Source organism: Mustelus asterias, chromosome 1 (assembly GCF_964213995.1).
Source record: "Mustelus asterias chromosome 1, sMusAst1.hap1.1, whole genome shotgun sequence".
Taxonomy (NCBI): domain Eukaryota; kingdom Metazoa; phylum Chordata; class Chondrichthyes; order Carcharhiniformes; family Triakidae; genus Mustelus; species Mustelus asterias.
This window is the reverse complement of record NC_135801.1, coordinates 29,099,129-29,119,595: the sequence shown is the minus strand read 5'-3', so window position 1 is coordinate 29,119,595 and position 20,467 is coordinate 29,099,129. Positions and strand designations below refer to the sequence as shown.

Here is a 20,467-nt window from a genome sequence, read left to right as displayed (position 1 = left end):
CGTCCAGTACTTCCCCGGAGCGGAGAAGCTACGACATCATCTTCGGAGCCTTCAACATGTCATCGATGAAGACGAACATCTCACCAAGGCCATCCCCACACCCCACCACTTGCCTTCAAACAACCGCACAACCTCAAACAGACCATTGTCCGCAGCAAACAACCTAGCCTTCAGGAGAACTGCGACCACGACACCACACAACCCTGCCACAGCAACCTCTGCAAGACGTGCCGGATCATCAACACGGATGCCCTCATCTCACATGAGAACATCATCCACCAGGTACACAGTACATACTCATGCGACTTGGAAAATGTTGTCTACCTGATGCGCTGCAGGAAAGGATGTCCCGAGGCGTGGTACATCAGTGAGACCATGCAGATGCTACGACAAAGGATGAATGGACACCGCTCGACAGTCACCAGGCAGGAGTGTTCCCTTCTTGTCGGGGAACACTTCAGCAGTCAAGGGCATTCAGCCTCTGATCTTCGGGTAGGCGTTCTCCGAGGTGGCCTTCAAGACACACGACAACGCAGAATCACCGAGCAGAAACTAATAGCCAAGTTCCGCACTTATGAGGACGGCCTCAACCGGGATCTTGGGTTGATGTCACACTACCTGTAACCCCCACGATTTGCCGGGGCTTGCAAAATCTCACGAACTGTCCTGGCTTGAGACAATTCATACCTCTTCAACCTCTGCTTAACCCTCTCTCCACTCGCATTGTCTGTACTTGAGTGTAAAGACTTGATTACTTGTTAAGACTCGCATTCCAATCATTCTCTTGTAATTGAGTCTGTGTCTATATGTGCCCTGTTTGTGAACCTAATTCTCCACTCACCTGATGAAGGAGCCGTGCTCCGAAAGCTCATGTTACCAAATAAACCTGCTGGACTTTAACCTGGTGTTGTGAGACTTCTCACTGTGACCACCCTTTTAGGCAATGAGTTCCAGATTCCCACCATCCTCTGGGTGAAAAAGATTTTCCTCAAATCCCCTCTATAATTCCTGCCCATTACTGTAAATCTATGCACCCCTGGTTATTGACCTCTCTACTAAGGGGAAAAGTAACTCCTTATCTACCCTATGTCCTTCATAATTTTATACACCTCAATCTGGACCTCCATTGTTTTACAATGCTGGAGTGAAGTGCTTGGGACGATTTGTTACATTAAATGCACTATATAAAATAAATTGAATAATTATCACTGATCAGGTCATTAAAAGGATACTTGAAATAACTTGGCATAACTTCCTATGGTGTGTATATTAAGGATTAAAGATGGGAACGCAGAGTACTTGGAAGTGCATGATAAAGTAGGACTGAGTCAACATGGCTTTGTCAAGGGGAGGTCATGTCTCACAAATCTGTTAGAGTTCTTTGAGGAGGTAACAAGGAAGTTAGCTAAAGGAGAACCAGTGGATGTGATTTATTTAGATTTCCAGAAGACCTTTGACAAGGTGCCACATAGGAGACAGTTAAATAAATTAAGAGCCCATGGTGTTAAGGGTAAGATCCTGGCATGGATAGAGGATTGGTTGACTAGCAGAAGGCAGAGAGTGAGGATAAAGGGGTCTTTTTCAGGATGGCAGCCGGTGACTAGTGATGTGCCTCAGGGGTCAGTGCTGGGACCACAACTTTTCACAATATACATTAGCGATTTGGAGGAAGGAACTGAAGGCACTGTTGCGAAGTTTGCAGATGAAAAAAAGATATGTAGAGGGACAGGTAGTATTGAGGAAGCAGGGGGGCTGCAGAAGGACTTGGACAGGTTAGGAGAGTGGGTAAAGCAGTGGCAGATGGAATACAATGTGGAAAAGTGAGGTTATGCACTTTGGAAGGAGAAATGGAGGCATAGATTATTTTCTAAATGGGAAATTGCTTAGGAAATCAGAAACACAAAGGGAGTTGGGAGTCATTGTTCAAGATTCTCTTAAGGTTAACGTGCAGGTTCAGTCGGTAGTTAGGAAGGCAAATGCAATGTTAGCATTCATATCAAGAGGGCTAGAATACAAGAACAGGGATGTATTTCTGAGGCTGTATAAGGCTCTGGTCAGACTCCATTTGGAGTATTGTGAACAGTTTTGGGCTCCATAAGATGTGCTGGCCTTGGAAAGGATTCAAAGGAGGTTGACAAGAATGATCCCTGGAATGAAGAGCTTGTCATATGAGGAACAGTTGAGGACTTTGGGTCTATACTCGTTGGAGTTTAGAAGGATGAGGGGGAATCTTATTGAAACTTACAGGATACTGCAAGGCCTGGATAGAATGGACGTGGAGAGGATGTTTCCACTAGTAGGAAAAACTAGAACCAGAGGGCACAACTTCAGGCTAAAGGGACGATCCTTTAAAATAGAGATAAGGAGGAATTTCTTCAGCTAGAGAGTGGTGAATCTGTGGAACTCTTTGCCGCAGAAGGTTGTGGAGGCCAGTTCATTGAGTGTCTTTAAGACAGAGATAGATAGGTTCTTGACTAATAAGGAGATCAGGGGTAATGGGGAAAAGGCAGGAGAATGGGGATGAGAAAAATATCAGCCATGATTGAATGGCAGAGCAGACTTGATGGGCCGAGTGGCCTAATTCTGCTCCTATGTATTATGGTCTTATGGTATACTTTATTGGGAAGCCTAAGATGAGATACCATTTTCACAAGTGCAGAGTGGGACTCCGCCAGCAACTGTTCTTTTTCTGTATTTAATCATGCATCTGCCTTTGCGAAGTTGCTGTGGCATTTGCAAATAAATGGTAGTGAGTGCTTTTAGCTTTACCGTTTCTTTGACAGTAAATCTTGGGTTAATGTATTGTTGGTACATTAGTTGTATTTCACCATGTTTCTATTGCTTGGGGCAGCACAGTGTCACAGTGATTAGCACTGCTAGCTCACAGCGCCAGGGACCCGGGTTCAATTCCCAGCTTGGGTCACTGTCTGTGTGGAATTTGCACGTTCTCCCCATGTCTGCGTGGGTTTCCTCTGGGTGTTCGGTTTCCCCCCACAGTCCAAGGACGTGCTGGTTAGGTGGATTGGCCATGTTAAATTCTCCCTCCGTGTATCCAAACAGGCGCCGGAGTGTGGTGACTAGGGAATTTTCACAGTAACTTCACTACAGTGTTAATGTAAGCCTACTTGTGGCAAATAAATAAACTTTAACTTTAACTTTTTTTTCCTAGTAGTCACAAGGTTAATAATTGTTGACCCCCCCATTAAATTATAGAGAGGTTTTAAGGACAGCAGAGTGAGATCCAGCATGTCAGTTTCTGCCGCCTCTCTTTTTCACGAGGTTCTTCACTGAATCTCCTATATCACAGCACAAAACTATTATCAATTAGACGTACATTGGTTGCACAGAGAGTGCAGTGTTCTAAGTCAGCAAAAACATGTAATCTTCAGAATCTCTTTGCCAATTTGTGCACCACAATGATAATTATATGTAGAGGGTGGAGGTTGAGCAAATAATGTCAATGTTAGTTCACCCAACGTAGGTGTAGTTTTTCCATTATTTGAAAAAATTCAGCCCAAGCCAAGAGGATGGTAATGTGTGGAATGGAACAAAATTCTTCTGATGTTGGCATTCTTCCAAAGCACATTATAAAGGGCTCCAGTCCTCAGTACTAATATTCTCCATTGCCTATAATGAGCCTGCCAAGTATTAAAACCAGCATAAAAGAGGCCCCAAACCTAAAGATGGGGCAGCACGTCGAGACTCAAATTTAGTGCAATATGCAGCAAGGACTGGAGATCAAAACCCACAACATGTTTTTGAAAAAAGTGGCCACTGAACAGATAAAGGAAATACAGTAAATGGTAATTAAGATGGCTTTCCATAAGTTATCATAGAAGAAATCATAGAAACCCTACAGTACAGAAAGAGGCCATTCGGCCCATCGAGTCTGCACCGACCACAATCCCACCCAGGCCCTACCCCCATATCCCTACATATTTACCCACTAATCCCTCTAACCTACGCATCTCAGGACACTAAGGGCAATTTTAGCATGGCCAATCAACCTAACCCGCACATCTTTGGACTGTGGGAGGAAACCGGAGCACCTGGAGGAAACCCACGCAGACACGAGGAGAATGTGCAAACTCCACACAGACAGTGACCCAAGCCGGGAATCGAACCCAGATCCCTGGAGCTGTGAAGCAGCAGTGCTAACCACTGTGCTACCGTGCCGCCACTGTGCTACCGTGCCGCCTTATCTCAAAAGGCTTGCAAGTTAAGTATAGGTGTATGGCATAAAGGAAAACATAGCAGTTTGGATAGAAAGTCAGTAGATATAGACAGTATCAACAACTTACATTTATCTCGTATCTTTAATGAAATAACATGCCTCAAGTCATTTCACAGGAGCATTACAGAACAAAATTAGACACTAAGCCACATATGGTAATATTAGTGCAGATGGCCAAAAGCAAGGTTGAAGAGGTTGGTTTTAAGCAGTGTCTTCAAGGAAGGGAAAGAGGTAGAGAGGCAGTGAGGCATAGGGAAGGGATTTCTTAGCTCAGGGTTTAGGCAACTGAAAGCATGGCCATTAATGGTGAAGCAGTTAAAATTGGGAGTGCCCAAAGAAGCCAAAATTATATGTGCAGATATCTTGAGCAGTTGTGGCACTGGAGTGATTTGAAAGCAAGGATGAGAATTTTAAAATCAAGGTATTGCTTGACCGTAAGCCAATGTAGACCAGCAAGCACAGACATGATGGGCAGCAGGACTTGATGCAAGTAAGAACATGGGTTTATAAATCAATTTTTACAGGTTGTGCTAATCCAGCATTTATTGCCCACCCCTAATTGTCCTTGAGAAAGTGGTAAAAAGATGTTTTCTTGAACTGCTGCATCCCATACACCCACAGTGCTGTTAGGGAGGAAGTTCTAGGATTTTGGCCCAATGACAGTGAAGGAATGATGATATATATCCAAGTCAGGATGTTTGGTAGGTGCTGTCTAAGGAACCTTGGTGAGTTCCTGTTGTGCATTTTGTAGATAGAGCACATTGCTGCCACTGTTTGTTGGTGGGCACTGTTCATTAGTGATGGAGGGAGTGAATGTTGTGGAAGGGGTGCCAATCAAGTGGACTGCTTTGTCCTAGATGGTGTCAAGCTTCTTGAGTGTTGTTGGAACTGCCCTTTTCTAGGCAAGTGGAGAGTATTCCATTCCATCTGAACTGTGCCTTGCAGGCTTTGGAGAGTCAGGAGGTGAGCTACTCACCATTGGATTCCCAGCCTATGACCTGCTCTTATACCCACAGTATTTATATGGCTAGCCTGGTTCAGTTTCTGGCTAATGGTAAAGCCCAAAATGTTGATAGTGGGTGATTCAGCGATGGCAATGTCATAAGGTGATGGTTAGATTCTCTCTTGGGGGACTGGTCATTACCTGGCACTTTCATGGCATGAATGTTACTTGTCAGCCCAAGCCTGGATAATGTCGAGGTCATGCTGCATTTGGACATGGTATCTGAGGAGTCACGAATTGTGCTGAACATTGTGCAATTATCAGCAAACATCCCCATTTCTGACCTTATGATGTAGGAAGGTCATGGATGAGGCAGCTAAAGATGGTTGGGACTAGGAGTGTTGGATGACCTCAAGTTTACAGAAATTCGAACGCGGGACCTCAGTCAGGCCTGTGTTAGAATAGTCAAGTGTAGAAGTAACAAAGCATGAATAATGGGTTTCTTCAGCAGCTGAACTGAGACAGAGGAAAGTTGGGTGATGTTATAGAGGTGGAAATCACCACTGTTAGTGCAGAAATGTGGTTTGATATTCATCTCGGTCAGATATAGCATCAGGGTTAGGAACAGTCTGTTTTAGTCTCTGATAGTTATATAAGCAAAAAGATTGGGTAAATGAGAGGAAGGTTGCGAGTGTGTATTCCGTAGATCAGTGTGAGGTACATTACTGATCTTGTATTTAGTTGATTTACACTTCGCTATAGGGCAACATAATTTTGAAATTTGTCAGTGGGTGCAAAAACAGGCTTGGCAAACAATGAAGGGTCTCTAAAGTCTTTATGAGTGTATAGATATATTAGAGGAATAGGTAAATAGTTAACAGATGCTATTCAATAAACATACTTATGGTGTAGTGCATTTTCAAAGATAAAACAAATGATAGTCTATACTTGAAAGATGTGATGAACAGAGACAGCAAGTTAGTTAATTCCCTGAAAGTATACCTGCAGGGAAGTAAAGCTATTTAAAAACCAGCAACACCTTTTGGCTTTTATAAATAGGGACAGAATGTACAAGAATAAAAAGGTTATATATTTTTACAAAATATTTAAAACACAAAGCACGCTACTGCATGCCACTTAAGAAAGGCTATTAAAAGCCATAGAGTCTAGCATTCAATAGGATTATGTCATTGATAGAAAATGTTAATTATAAGGGAACTTGAGAAATTGGGACCAGCTTCACTAGAGTGAAAATGTTTGAGAGAAATGAATTTAAAACGATGGTTTGATTTCTATTTTAGGGTTGATGGTGAACCAGGGAAGTCAGTAATAAAGGTCTAATTTAAAATTCTCATTAGGATTTTGAAAAGAGAGGTTAGCAGAAATGTCTTTATGCATCTAGTCGGTGAGTCATACATTGCTTTGTTATAGGAACTGGTTGAACATGGACAGTTTTAACTTCTAAGAGAAAATGTGGTAAATACTTGAAGCTAGTGGGTTTTGGAGATCAATATTAATTATTTCCAGCAAGGACCTTTGCATTGTCACAACATTTCTTGTGCTATATGCTTCTATGGTTCAACCAGTGAAACACCCTAGTCAAGTAAGGAGCTCAGCCTGCAGAATAGAGCAGAAAGATAGGGAAAGGACAAAAAAAAAGAAATCTTTTGAAACAGCCAATTATAATCCTGCTCTCTCATTCTTGGGATGTTGCCCCTGCAACATTCAGAACCATAGCCACCACTGAGCACTGAGATTCTTGTCAAATAAATGGTGAGACTAATGGGACTTGTCCTTATTTATCTGTACATTTTACGTCGGCTCCATGTGAGGGGCTGATGCACGTTTAAGGTCAAATATCCAGAGGTTGCTGAGTGAGTTGTGCTGCTCGGCCATTAGCTTTGTGAAAATAGTGCTTGTCTGCCTGAAATGCATTGACTGCATGAAGTTGTTATACTTGCTCAGTTATTACAAACTAAACTTGCCATTGAAGTTAAGACTTATTCATTCCAGTCTAAATATCCCATTAACAACGTGATAAATGTTAACTATTGCAAATCAGTTTCTTGAAATCCTGACTTGCCTTAAAAGCAAATCCTTTCTATGAGAAATCTGCTGTAACCTCAGAAAACATGCAAAAAGCTCACTAGTTGGCTGCCTCATTCTCTTTTTGAAAGCAGAAACGTTGCTAATCTAATCAACAATCTTTCATCACAGAAGAAATTCCATCCTGACCTCGAATATGTTAATAGCACAGCTGGTTACGCTGTTAAGTAGCTGCCTTCCCACCACAAACTATTCCAAATTCTGCGGTACAGCTCTGCACAATTGCCCCATCCATATGGAGGGAATCATGTTGATCATAGTAGGAGACCCAAACAGTGTCCCATTATCGCGCCTTGACAGGCCCCCAACTGACTTGACACACTCCAAGCAGGCAGCCAGCTGTGTCCATGTGTTGCAACAACCTATGCTTCATATGAAGTCATGTGTGCTACCACAGTGCCCTTCACATTTGAAAGAAAATTGCTAAACTATTTAAGCTATAATATATTGAGTAAAATACACTTCACTCGCTGACATATGTTCACTTGGGATAATTGCACATTCCACAATTTAATATGTATTAAATTTGAAACCTGTATAACTTGAAAGCATAAAGCTGTGTTAATGAGAAACATCACACTGTTACCCCTATAGTTGAATGACTTGTTGCAATTATTTTGCTGGAGTAATATTTGATTTTAAGTGTGTAAAAATTTAAAAATCACTTAACTTCTGAGTACAATTTTTCGATCAATCCTTTTCCCCCTCTAGTCTGGTCTGTAGAAGTTTGAAATTCGTTGTGGTAATCTACAGCATTTGATCCTCTCTGCTCGAAATCAAGCTTCCTAAATTGACTGCTTGGCTCTAAATTTATGAAATGGTTATAAAAAACAAAGGAATGACTGGGAACTAAACATTACTGCATTAGATAAGATTGATTTTTATGTGGTACCATTTAATCAGCTTTTGTAACTTTGGCCATCTGATCAAAACAGACATTTTCTTTACAGAGAATACATTTATATTACTCATTTTTTCTTTGTATCCTTCTCTGACTGCCTCTTCAACTGTTCACCATGTTTATATCTCCTTAACTTCACACAAGATCCTTACCAGCAGACTTAATAGACCCTGCAGCAACATTAGCAATATTAGATGGGATAAAAAATGATAAAGGACAGGTACTTAAGCTGGCAGTACTTAAAAGTAAAATACTATCTGCTATGTATACCAATATTTATATATATTTTTTCAAAGGTTATTATTTTAACTGCATTCTAAAGAACTTAATACTAGCTGTGTACAGAGCAATTAGAACAAATCTCTTTTCAACTGGTCCAGAAATTGGCCTTCAAATTACACATCAGCCTCCAAATTATCCCAAAAGTTCGTTGTGTAATTTATTCACAGTTTGACATGCAACCAACCTGGGGAAGTGCGCATTAGCGCTGTGTATTAATTCTTTGTTCTAGCAAACATTGGATTATCTGCGGAGGAAATGGTCACTCCTTTCATAACTTGAATGAAAAAGATGTTAGATGAGCAGAAAATGTGAAATAAATGTCTTCTCTTGTATTTGGAGAATGCATTATGCTGCATGTGATTGTGAAAGTTGGCACTTAAGACCCATAAAATTCAATGAAGCAAAGCAAGAAGGAAATGCGCTCCACTATAGAATTATGTTACCTGCTCCGATGTTTCCTTTGTCCCTTTCTTCCTTTATTGCACATAGGAAATTTCCCTGTCTCATTATTTATTGATGGCCGAGCTGATCTTTTCCTGTCCACCGTTTTCAAATAGATTAATTAATCAAATAGATTAACTAAAAAAGTTAAATAAATAGGATTCATTTCTACAGATATTGCGGCATGGTTAGCACTGCTGCCTCACAGCGCCAGGGACCTGGGTTTGATCCCGGTTTGGGTCACTGTCTGTGTTGGAGTTTGCATATCCGCCCCATGTCTGCGTGGGTTTCCTCCGGGTACTCCGGTTTCCTCCCACAGTCCAAAGATGTGCGGGTTAGGTGGATCGGCCATGTTGAATTGCCCCTTTCTGTCAGAGGGGCAATGCATGGGGTTGTGGGGATAGGGTCTGGATGGGATTGTGGTCGGTGCAGACTCAATGGGCCGAATGGCCTCCTTCTGCATTGTAGGATTCTATGATTCTATGAAATCCTGCAGTGTGAAAGAAGAAAGTATTCTCTGGGATGAATGTACACGAGAAACATGCATTTGTTGAATGTCCAGTTTCTAAATTGATAAAATTCTTAAAGGCTTTGATATTTTTAAAATATTTCAACTTCTACTTTCCTCCTTTAAGACACACATTAAAACCTACTTTATTTTTACAAAGCTTTTGATCTCCTGCCAAATATCTCCTTATGTGGCTAGGTATCACATTTTGTATTATAATGTCTCTGTGACACTTTGGGATGTTTTATTACAATAATTGTGTAATGTAAATACACATTGTTGATGTGCATGTGTTTCTTAGCTAACCAGCATGTGTAACATTTGGATTGCTTTAAGTTGCTGTAGATGCCATCAGGACATTAAGGCACAAATGGTCAGATGGCCTAACGTTACAGTGAAATTGAGTGGTGTGATGTTACACCAAGCTGCAATGACATAGGTTAGAGGAAATAATGCCAATGTTTGCACACATTGAAACAAAAGTGTTGTACAAACCCTCTGATGTCAAATGTATTTGATTAGCATTAGATTTCAGAATGGCTTATGCTTCAAATTTGTATTGGCTGTTTTACTGGCACACTCTGGTGATGTGTAAACATTTGGCAGAGTTTTGAAAATAATTGATGTTTCTCAGAAAAACGTAGCTGTAGAAATATACTTGGTTAATATTAATACTAATTAATGACCAAATAAATACTAACATATGATGAGCAGTTAGTCTTCTATAAATATTTTTTGTCTTTGTTTTCATTCTTGGCAGCAAATTCTTCACTTTGGGCATCAAGTGCCAACATATAGCAACAATAGAAGCCCAGAATGAAACTCCTACTATCTAACCATAATGAAGTATTTTCCCACTAATTGCTGCAAAAGTATGAATTCCTCTGCCTCCTGGATTACCCACCTGTCCGGCTTTTTGGAATAATATTGTCAATTTAGCTCATTTCAGTTCATAACTAGCAGAAAGAGGAAACAAAAATGCTGCTTTCATAGGTAAAACAAAATCTGAGCATCATATCAAATTGTTTGATTTTGTGATGTTGAATAGACCTGTTAATCATAAAGCCAACGTCCTTTTTTTAACCTTTAATAGCCTGCATAAAAATGAGTTTGTGTGGTCCATGTCTTTCTCAAAGCAAATTAGGTCTTTTAGGTATATAGCCCTAATCTTTTGCTTTTTTAAAATTTAGCTGTAACCTGTAAATTAATCTATTCATTCAGAATGACAACCTGCATGTAAAGAGGAAGTCTAATCTAAAAGTATAAATCACATTTTTATGCTGTTCACATAAGCACAGTTGCACATGGTGGAGGATTTGGAGAATGCGGATAACTAGGATATATGGTACAGACACAGACCAATTGGCCCACCATTACGTGCCAATGTGAATATGGGACTCCAAATCCCCCCACCCCCATTTTCCCTCATCTAAATCATAACCCTCAACTTCCTTCTCCATCATATGCTTGCCTAATCTCCCTAAAATGCATATTGTATGAATCACTTCAGATATTCCAGTAGCAATGAGTTCCACATTCTCATGACTTTGGGCAAAGAGGTTTCTCCTGAAATCTCTATTGTATTTTTTGTTGACTATCTTACATTGATGGCCTTTGGTTGTGCTGTTCACCACAAGTTGGACATCCTCTCTGTATCCACTCAATTGAAATCTTTTATAATTTTAAAAGATCTCAATTAGGTCACCCCACAGCCGCCCTTTTCAAGAAAAAAGAGACACAACCTGTTCATCTTTTCCTGAAATATATTTCTGGTATCATCCTTGTAAATTCACTTTGCACCTTCTCCAGTATCTCTATATCTTTGTTACAGTAAGGCGATTATGCCCAAGGTTCGATCCAGGTTTAGTACAGCTTTCCTTCCTTTCAATGATAGATCTCTCTTAAAAACAAAGCGCAACTTGGTTTCCTTTTCTCATGGCATTGCTAACATGTGGCACAACTTTTATTGGCTGGTGTACTTGTATTCCAGGATTCCTTTATTCCTCTACCCCAGCTTATTGTGAGGAATAGCAGCAAGTGGAAAAACCTCTGTATCTCAATTTTATTCTGCCAACATTAGCAAACAAAGTAAACCAATGACTTAATTGAGGGAGGTTTTACTACTGCTGGGAGACTGACGCAGGACCTCTCCCACAGTTAAATGGGCCCAGCTGACTTGGTTCCCACTGTAACAGGCTGCAATAATTCTAGCTCCTAGTCTGCTTTACAGATGTCTCAGAGGCACCCCTGTTCTACTAAAGCAGATGCCATAGGACAGCCAGTGACAGTTTTCTATTCCACAACACACTGAGCTCTGACACACACACACAATAACTTTGGCAGACTTATGGCAAAATTCCTAATTATGCTGATCTGGGAAGTGCCACTTTGGCTTTTCTCTAAAGCAGAAAATGCTGGCTTGAGTTTTGTATCCTGTGTGCCCCTTGTTAAGGGTTGACATTTATTAGAGTTTTACTGTGTTTTATTCACCTTATATGTATAACTGCTCCATTATGTTATAATCCCCATAACGACAGAGAACTTAATAAAAAAGAAAAGAATCTCTCGCCCCCCCCTCACCAAATGCCAACACAAAGAAAACTGGTGGACAAGATTTTACTTTTTAAAACTTTTACTGTAACATGCCAGCTAAAGTTTACATAATTCGAGCATTAACAGGTGAAGGATATTCCGAATAAAGAGGTAAATTTTATTTTTAATGATTGATACAACAAAGATATGCCACAAGTATTTGTATTGCTACCTACTCGGCCTCTGTGTAGGATCTCTTGCATTCTACTCAATTGTTTCACTCCTTGAGTTGCATTCAACAGCAGCCACATTCCATCCAAAGCCCCTGGACATGGTTAACAATGACAAGACACATGTCTACGAACCTTCTCATTCAGGTCTTGACAGTTCTGATGGCACAGAATCCCCAAAGACTCCCTTCTCTAGCAACACTGAGGCAAGAGGAATCCACAATCTCTTGTCCTTAGTCTGCCACTGTTTGTTACAGCTGGATAACATGCATGGTAACGCAGACTCTGGTCTGTTCTCAGAGATCTGCTTTAACACCAGGATCTGTTTTAAGACTGTCAAACAGAAAACTGTTCTGTTCAGAGAGAACATTGCTTATTTTCTCTTTATACAAATTCTCAGTGTTCTGAACTGTGAAACAGAAAGGACTGGCTGATCCAACCCAGCTGCAATTAGCTTTCTATTTATCCTTTGCTTCTTAGCTCTACATCCCCATGGCAGCCTTATGTCAAATGGGTGTTTCTTGGAACTTAATTATGTCATAATCAGGAAAGCAATTGACCATCTTTCAGAATACTCCCCAGCTCACTTTGGACTTAAAGCGACATTGCACAAAAAGAAAATACATGCTTCTCAAAGCACTTGAGTCATCACAATCATACAAGATTATATAATTGTATAAGGAATGAATTCAGGCTTGCACAATTAATGATGGATAGACATATAAAACACTCCTCATCAAACTAGCAAGTCAAATGATGCAATATACTGTACTGTATGTTACATACCCGAACAAGGGGACTGTCCATGGGAGTGCTCTAAAGGTTTTTGCAAAAGAACAGCTAAGAAAACACTGGAGCCAAGGAAAAGTAAGGTTTTGAATTTTTTTACAATTCTGTGGGTTTATCTCCCTGCAGCTATGAGCCATTCAGCACATTTTCTGTTGTTTCCATTGTAGAAGCCAGGAAGTCTGTCTCCAATATGATAATGTCCCCAGAGCCCAAATTGCAGCTGGGGTTGGGTGGGCCATCTCATGGCCAGATGAAAGCACACGTCTGCCTGACTTCCCCTAGCTGAGCAAGACCATGGAATTTAAGTTTGCATTCTCATTTAACTTGCCTTTATCTCGGTCTACTGACATAAACCAATTTTGGTGTCTGATTTTGAATTTCTCCATCAATATAGCAGTAACTCTGGAAATCTTCAAGCCACATATATGACAAACAAGAAAGCATGAAATGAAAGAGTAAGCAGAACCAAGTTTGAAAATTATGGCTATGTTTCCAGGATTCAGAGGCTGCATCTGACCTCAAGTAGAATCTTGGGATTCCATAAAGTGAAAAACACGACAGCCTGGTGGCCCTTGTCCTCAGTTAAATCAGATTATTTGGTTCCAAACTTAGTCAAACCACAGACTATTACAACATCTTGCATTTTGTTGGTGCTTTTAATGTAGAAAAGGTCCCAAGACACTTCGTGTAGATGTAAGGAATAAGCAATTTTGAATCAAAATGCAATATTAGGAGTTAGAACATAGAACACAGAAAAACGACAGCACAAACAGGCCCTTCGGCCCACAAGTTGCACCGGTCATGTCCCTACCTACCTAGGCCTATATATAGGCTTACCTATAACCCTCAATCCTATTAAGTCCCATGAACTCATCCAGAAATCTCTTAAAAGACCCTATCGAGTTTGCCTCCACCACCATTGATGGCAGCCGATTCCACTCACCCACCACCCTCTGAGTGAAAAATTTACCCCTGACATCGCCTCTGTACCTACTCCCCAGCACCTTAAACCTGTGTCCTCTCGTAGCAGCCATTTCAGCCCTGGGAAAAAGCCTCTGAGAATCCACCCGATCTATACCTCTCAACATCTTGTACACCTCTATCAGGTCACCTCTCATCCTTCGTCTCTCCAAGGAGAAAAGACCGAGCTCCCTCAACCTATCCTCATAAGGCATGCCACCCAATCCAGGCAACATCCTTGTAAATCTTCTCTGCACCCTTTCAATAATTTCTACATCCTTCCTGTAATGAGGCAACCAGAACTGAGCACAGTACTCTAAGTGGGGTCTGACGAGGGTCTTATATAGCTGCATCATTATCTCCCGACTCCTAAACTCAATCCCTCGATTGATGAAGGCCAGCACACCATACGCCTTCTTAACCACCTCCTCTACCTGCGAGGTCGATTTAAGAGTCCTATGGACCCGGACCCCTAGGTCCTTCTGATCCTCTACACTGCTAAGAGTCTTACCCTTGATATTATACTCCTTCATCCCATTTGACCTGCCAAAATGTACCACTACACATTTATCCGGGTTGAAGTCCATCTGCCACCTCTCCGCCCAGTCTTGCATCCTATCTATGTCACGCTGCAACTTCTGACATCCCTCCAAACTATCCACAACACCACCAACCTTCGTGTTGTCGGCAAACTTACCCACCCATCCCTCCACCTCTCATCCAGGTCATTTATGAAAATGACAAACAGCAAGGGTCCCAGAACAGATCTCTGGGGCACTCCACTGCTGACCGACCTCCATTCAGAAAAAGACCCATCGACAACCACTCTCTGCCTTCTGCAGGCAAGCCAGTTCTGGATCCACAAGGCAACAGCCCCTTGGATCCCATGCCCTCTCACTTTCTCGAGAAGTCTTGCATGGGGGACCTTATCGAACGCCTTGCTGAAGTCCATGTAAACCACATCTACCGCTTTTCCTTCATCAACGTGTTTAGTCACATTTTCAAAGAATTCCACCAGGCTTGTAAGGCACGATTTGCCTTTGACAAAGCTGTGCTGACTACTTTTGAGCATACTAAACTTCTCTAAATGTTCATAAATCCTGTCCCTCAGGATCTTCTCCATCAACTTACCAACCACTGAGGTTAGACTCACCGGTCGGTAATTTCCTGGGCTATCCCTATTCCCTTTCTTGAATATGGGAACCACATCTGCAATCCTCCAGTCCTCCGGAACCTCTCCCGTCTCCATTGACGACGCAAAGATCATCGCCAGAGGCTCTGCAATCTCTTCCCTCGCCTCCCACCGTAACCTGGGGTACATCCCATCCGGTTCCGGCGACTTATCTATCTTGATGCTATTCAAAATTTCCAACACATCTTTCTTAATGTCAACAAACTCAATCTTCTCAGTCCGCCGCAATCCTGTAGTACAACCACCCAGGTCTTTTTCCACCGTGAATACCGAGGTAAAGTATTCATTAAGCACCTCTGCTATTTCTTCCGGTTCCGTACAGACTTTCTCACCTTCACATTTTATAGGTTCTATTCCTTCACATCTCATCCTTTTACCCTTCACATATTTATAGAATGCCTTAAGATTCTCCTTAATCTTACCTGCTAAGGCCTTCTCGTGACCCCTTCTGGCTCTCCTAATTTCCTTCTTAAGTCCCTTCCTACAAGCCGTATACTCATCTAGACCCCCATCATCGCCTAGCTCTCTGAACCTATTGTACGCTTTCCTTTTCCTTTTGACTAGGTTCAGCACAGCTTTCGTGCACCACTGTTCCCGTAACCTACCAAAACCTCCCTGTCTCATCAGAACATTGTCATGTAGAACTCCAGACAAACAATCCTTGAAAATCTGAAACAGTACTTTCCCTCGAGAATACCTCCTTCCAATTTACGCCTCTAATCTCCTGCCTGATGGCTTCATATTTCCCCTTACTCCAGATAAACACTTTCCTAGCTTGCCTGATCCTATCTCTTTCCAATGTTAGCGTAAAGGAGATAGAGTTATGATCACTATCCCCAAGATGCTCCCCCACTGAGAGATCCGACACCTGTCCAGGCTCATTAGCCAGTACCAGATCGAGTACAGCCTCTCCTCTTGTAGGTTTATCCACATGCTGTGTCAGGAAACCCTCCTGAACACACCTCACAAACTCCTTCCCATCCAAACCCCTTACCCTAGGGATATTCCAATCGATGTTTGGGAAATTAAAGTCTCCCATCACGACAACCCTGTTATTACTACATCTCTCCAGGATCTATTTCCCTATCTGCTCCTCAACAGCCCTGATACTATTGGGTGGCCTATAGAAAACACCCAGCAAAGTTATCGACCACTTCCCGCTCCGAACTTCCACCCACAGAGACTCCGTAGACAACCCCTCCACGGCGTCCACCTTCCCTACAGCTGTGACACTATCCCTGATCGGCAGTGCCACTCTCTCTCTCTCTCTCTCTCTCTCTCTCTCTCTCTCTCTCTCTCTCTCTCTCTCCCCCCCCCCCCCCCACCCACCCCTCTTCTGCCTCCCTCTCTGTCCTTTCTGAAACATCTGAAACCTGGCACCTGAAGTATCCAGTCCTGTCCCTGTCCCCAAGTCTCCGTAATGGCCACCACATCACACTTCCAAGCATCGATCCACACTCTAAGCTCATCCACTTTATTTACTACACTCCTGGCATTAAAATAGACACATCTCAAACCATTGGTCTGAGCTCTTCCCTTCTCCATCACCCGTCTATTCTCCCTCTTACGCTGTCTACAATCCCTCTCTATTTGTGGGCTACCCTCCTCGCTCCCAGTCACCTTATCTCGATTCCCCCCTCCCCCAACCTTTCTAGTTTAAAGTCTCTCCAGTAGCCTTAGCTAACCTTCCTGCCAGGATATTGGTCCCCCTGGGATTCAAGTGCCACCCGTCTTTTTTATACAGGTCACACCTGCCCCTAAAGAGGTCCCAATGATCCAGGAACCCGAATCCCTGCCCCCTGAGTTATCAAAGGCTTGGCCAAAGACATTTTTTTAGGAGGGTTTTAAAGAAAGGGAAGGAGGCAGCGAGGTTCATGGAGGGAATTCCAGAGCATGGATCCTGGGCAACTGAAACATGGCCTCCCAACGGTGGGCAAAAGAAGCAAGAAAAATGCATTAGAGAGCAGAATTAGAGCAATGAGTAAGGTCAGGAAGAGGGAGAAGGTTGCAGGGTTCAAATGTACTGTATTGATTTTATAAATTTACCCATCCAGTTTTATGAATGTTGAACCACAGTGTATAGTGGTGGTTACTTGATACATGAGTAATGAATGGTATATTTTATTCTATTTTTCTAGCGTCGTCTTGGAGATGCTGCTAAAAAGGCGATTGGAAAACTTCAAATTAGAACAATCAAGAAAGGTGATAAGGTAATTCTTTTTAAAAATCAGCCCTCTCAATTTTGTTTGCTTTTCTGCTTGCTAAAACAGGCACCTCATTTTACAATGGACATTGCTAACATTATTAACCAGCTCGACCTTTCCAAGTAATAAGTATTAACCTTGTCAGTGATGCTCACGTTCCACAAACACACAGATATAAAAATACCTCAAGTAATAACAGCCGCCACATTTCTCCATGTTATTCTTTCCATGGATTATAGCAACAATATTTTTCACTCTATGTTAATATATGTGGCAATAATAAATCAAATCAAATCAAACATTGCCAGTCGAATGGCCTAAATCAGAGTTTCCCAAATCTTTCCAGCCACGGAACCTTTTTTGGTCTCCAAAGACTGCAGAAGCATTCTTATTGAGTTGAACCACAAAAAATGACTGTTTCTGTGCAATATGTACAAACATCCAAAACCTCATTTATAAAAGTCTTTTCTATTTCTTATGTATACATTTAGTATAATTAGGAAGTTCTCTGATTAGAAAACCAACTTAGACTTTATCTTTTTGTCATTATTAATGGAAGAATGCTGCTGGAATGCTGGAATCATTGGACAGACATGCATTCATGTCTCTCTCACACTCCCATCGCTCTCACACGCACACACACTCCCATCTCTCATGCACATCTCTCACTTACACACTCATCTAATGCACTCACATACTCATTTTAGGCACAAGCACACACTCTCATCTCTCATGCACACTCAGTCACTCACTCAGTCTCATCTCTCTCACAAACACACTCACCTCACATACACACTTGCTCTCATCCCACACACACTCTCATCTCCCTCACACACACTAGCGTATCTCCCTCCCTCGCCGCTCTCCCTCCCTCGCCGCTCTCCCTCCCTCGCCGCTCTCCCTCCCTCGCCGCTCTCCCTCCCTCGCCGCTCTCCCTCCCTCGCCGCTCTCCCTCCCTCGCCGCTCTCCCTCCCTCGCCGCCCTCCCTCGCCGCCCTCCCTCCCTCGCCGCCCTCCCTCCCTCGCCGCCCTCCCTCCCTCGCCGCCCTCCCTCCCTCGCCGCCCTCCCTCCCTCGCCGCCCTCCCTCCCTCGCCGCCCTCCCTCCCTCGCCGCCCTCCCTCCCTCGCCGCCCTCCCTCCCTCGCCGCCCTCCCTCCCTCGCCGCCCTCCCTCCCTCGCCGCCCTCCCTCCCTCGCCGCCCTCCCTCCCTCGCCGCCCTCCCTCCCTCGCCGCCCTCCCTCCCTCCCTCGCCGCCCTCCCTCCCTCGCCGCCCTCCCTCCCTCGCCGCCCTCCCTCCCTCCCTCGCCGCCCTCCCTCCCTCCCTCGCCGCCCTCCCTCCCTCGCCGCCCTCCCTCCCTCGCCGCCCTCCCTCCCTCGCCGCCCTCTCTCCCTCGCCGCCCTCCCTCCCTCGCCGCCCTCCCTCCCTCGCCGCCCTCCCTCCCTCCCTCGCCGCCCTCCCTCCCTCGCCGCCCTCCCTCCCTCCCTCGCCGCCCTCCCTCCCTCCCTCGCCGCCCTCCCTCCCTCGCCGCCCTCCCTCCCTCGCCGCCCTCCCTCCCTCGCCGCTCTCCCTCCCTCGCCGCCCTCCCTCCCTCGCCGCCCTCCCTCCCTCGCCGCCCTCCCTCCCTCGCCGCCCTCCCTCCCTCGCCGCCCTCCCTCCCTCGCCGCCCTCCCTCCCTCGCCGCCCTCCCTCCCTCGCCGCCCTCCCTCCCTCGCCGCCCTCCCTCCCTCGCCGCCCTCCCTCCCTCGCCGCCCTCCCTCCCTCGCCGCCCTCCCTCCCTCGCCGCCCTCCCTCCCTCGCCGCCCTCCCTCCCTCGCCGCCCTCCTTCCCTCGCCCCCCTCCCTCCCTCGCCCCCCTCCCTCCCTCGCCCCCCTCCCTCCCTCGCCCCCCTCCCTCCCTCGCCCCCCTCCCTCCCTCGCCCCCCTCCCTCCCTCGCCCCCCTCCCTCCCTCGCCCCCCTCCCTCCCTCGCCCCCCTCCCTCCCTCGCCCCCCTCCCTCCCTCGCCCCCCTCCCTCCCTCGCCCCCCTCCCTCCCTCGCCCCCCTCCCTCCCTCGCCCCCCTCCCTCCCTCGCCCCCCTCCCTCCCTCGCCCCCCTCCCTCCCTCGCCCCCCTCCCTCCCTCGCCCCCCTCCCTCCCTCGCCCCCCTCCCTCCCTCGCCCCCCTCCCTCCCTCGCCCCCCTCCCTCCCTCGCCCCCCTCCCTCCCTCGCCCCCCTCCCTCCCTCGCCCCCCTCCCTCCCTCGCCCCCACCCTCCCTCGCCCCCTCCCTCCCTCGCCCCCTACCTCCCTCGCCCCCCTCCCTCCCTCGCCCCCCTCCCTCCCTCGCCCCCCTCCCTCCCTCGCCCCCCTCCCTCCCTCGCCCCCCTCCCTCCCACGCCCCCCTCCCTCCCTCGCCCCCCTCCCTCCCTCGCCCCCCTCCCTCCCTCGCCCCCCTCCCTCCCTCGCCCCCCTCCCTCCCTCGCCCCCCTCCCTCCCTCGCCCCCCTCCCTCCCTCGCCCCCCTCCCTCCCTCGCCCCCCTCCCTCCCTCGCCCCCCTCCCTCCCTCGCCCCCCTCCCTCCCTCGCCCCCCTCCCTCCCTCGCCCCCCTCCCTCCCTCGCCCCCCTCCCTCCCTCGCCCCCTCCCTCCCTCGCCCCCTCCCTCCCTCGCCCCCCACCCTCCCTCGCCCCCCACCCTCCCTCGCCCCCCTCCCTCCCTCGCCCCCCTCCCTCCCTCGCCCCCCTCCCTCCCTCGCCCCCCTCCCTCCCTCGCCCCCCTCCCTCCCTCGCCCCCCTCCCTCGCTCGCCCCCCTCCCTCCCTCGCCCCCCTCCCTCCCTCGCCCCCCTCCCTCCCTCGCCCCCCTCGCCCCCCTCCCTCCCTCGCCCCCCTCGCCCCCCTCCCTCCCTCGCCCCCCTCCCTCCCTCGCCCCCCTCCCTCCCTCGCCCCCCTCCCTCCCTCGCCCCCTCCCCCTCCCTCGCCCCCTCCCCGCCCCCTCCCCCTCGCTCGCCCCTCCCCCTCGCTCGCCCCTCCCCCTCGCTCGCCCCTCCCCCTCGCTCGCCCCTCCCCCTCGCTCGCCCCTCCCCCTCGCTCGCCCCTCCCCCTCGCTCGCCCCTCCCCCTCGCTCGCCCCTCCCCCTCGCTCGCCCCTCCCCCTCGCTCGCCCCTCCCCCTCGC

At 46.3% G+C, this 20,467-nt stretch overlaps 1 protein-coding gene across 3 annotated transcripts in view; it reads left to right on the top strand.

Annotated features, from left to right (window-relative positions):
* rnf150a (ring finger protein 150a) overlaps positions 1-20,467 on the top strand; it is a 117,119-nt gene that overhangs the window by 59,592 nt on the left and 37,060 nt on the right. For all 3 annotated transcript variants that reach the window (XM_078210687.1, XM_078210695.1, XM_078210678.1), the window contains one exon: positions 17,257-17,328. In XM_078210687.1, coding sequence (XP_078066813.1) covers positions 17,257-17,328 — 72 coding nt within the window. The remainder of the gene's footprint in view (positions 1-17,256; positions 17,329-20,467) is intronic.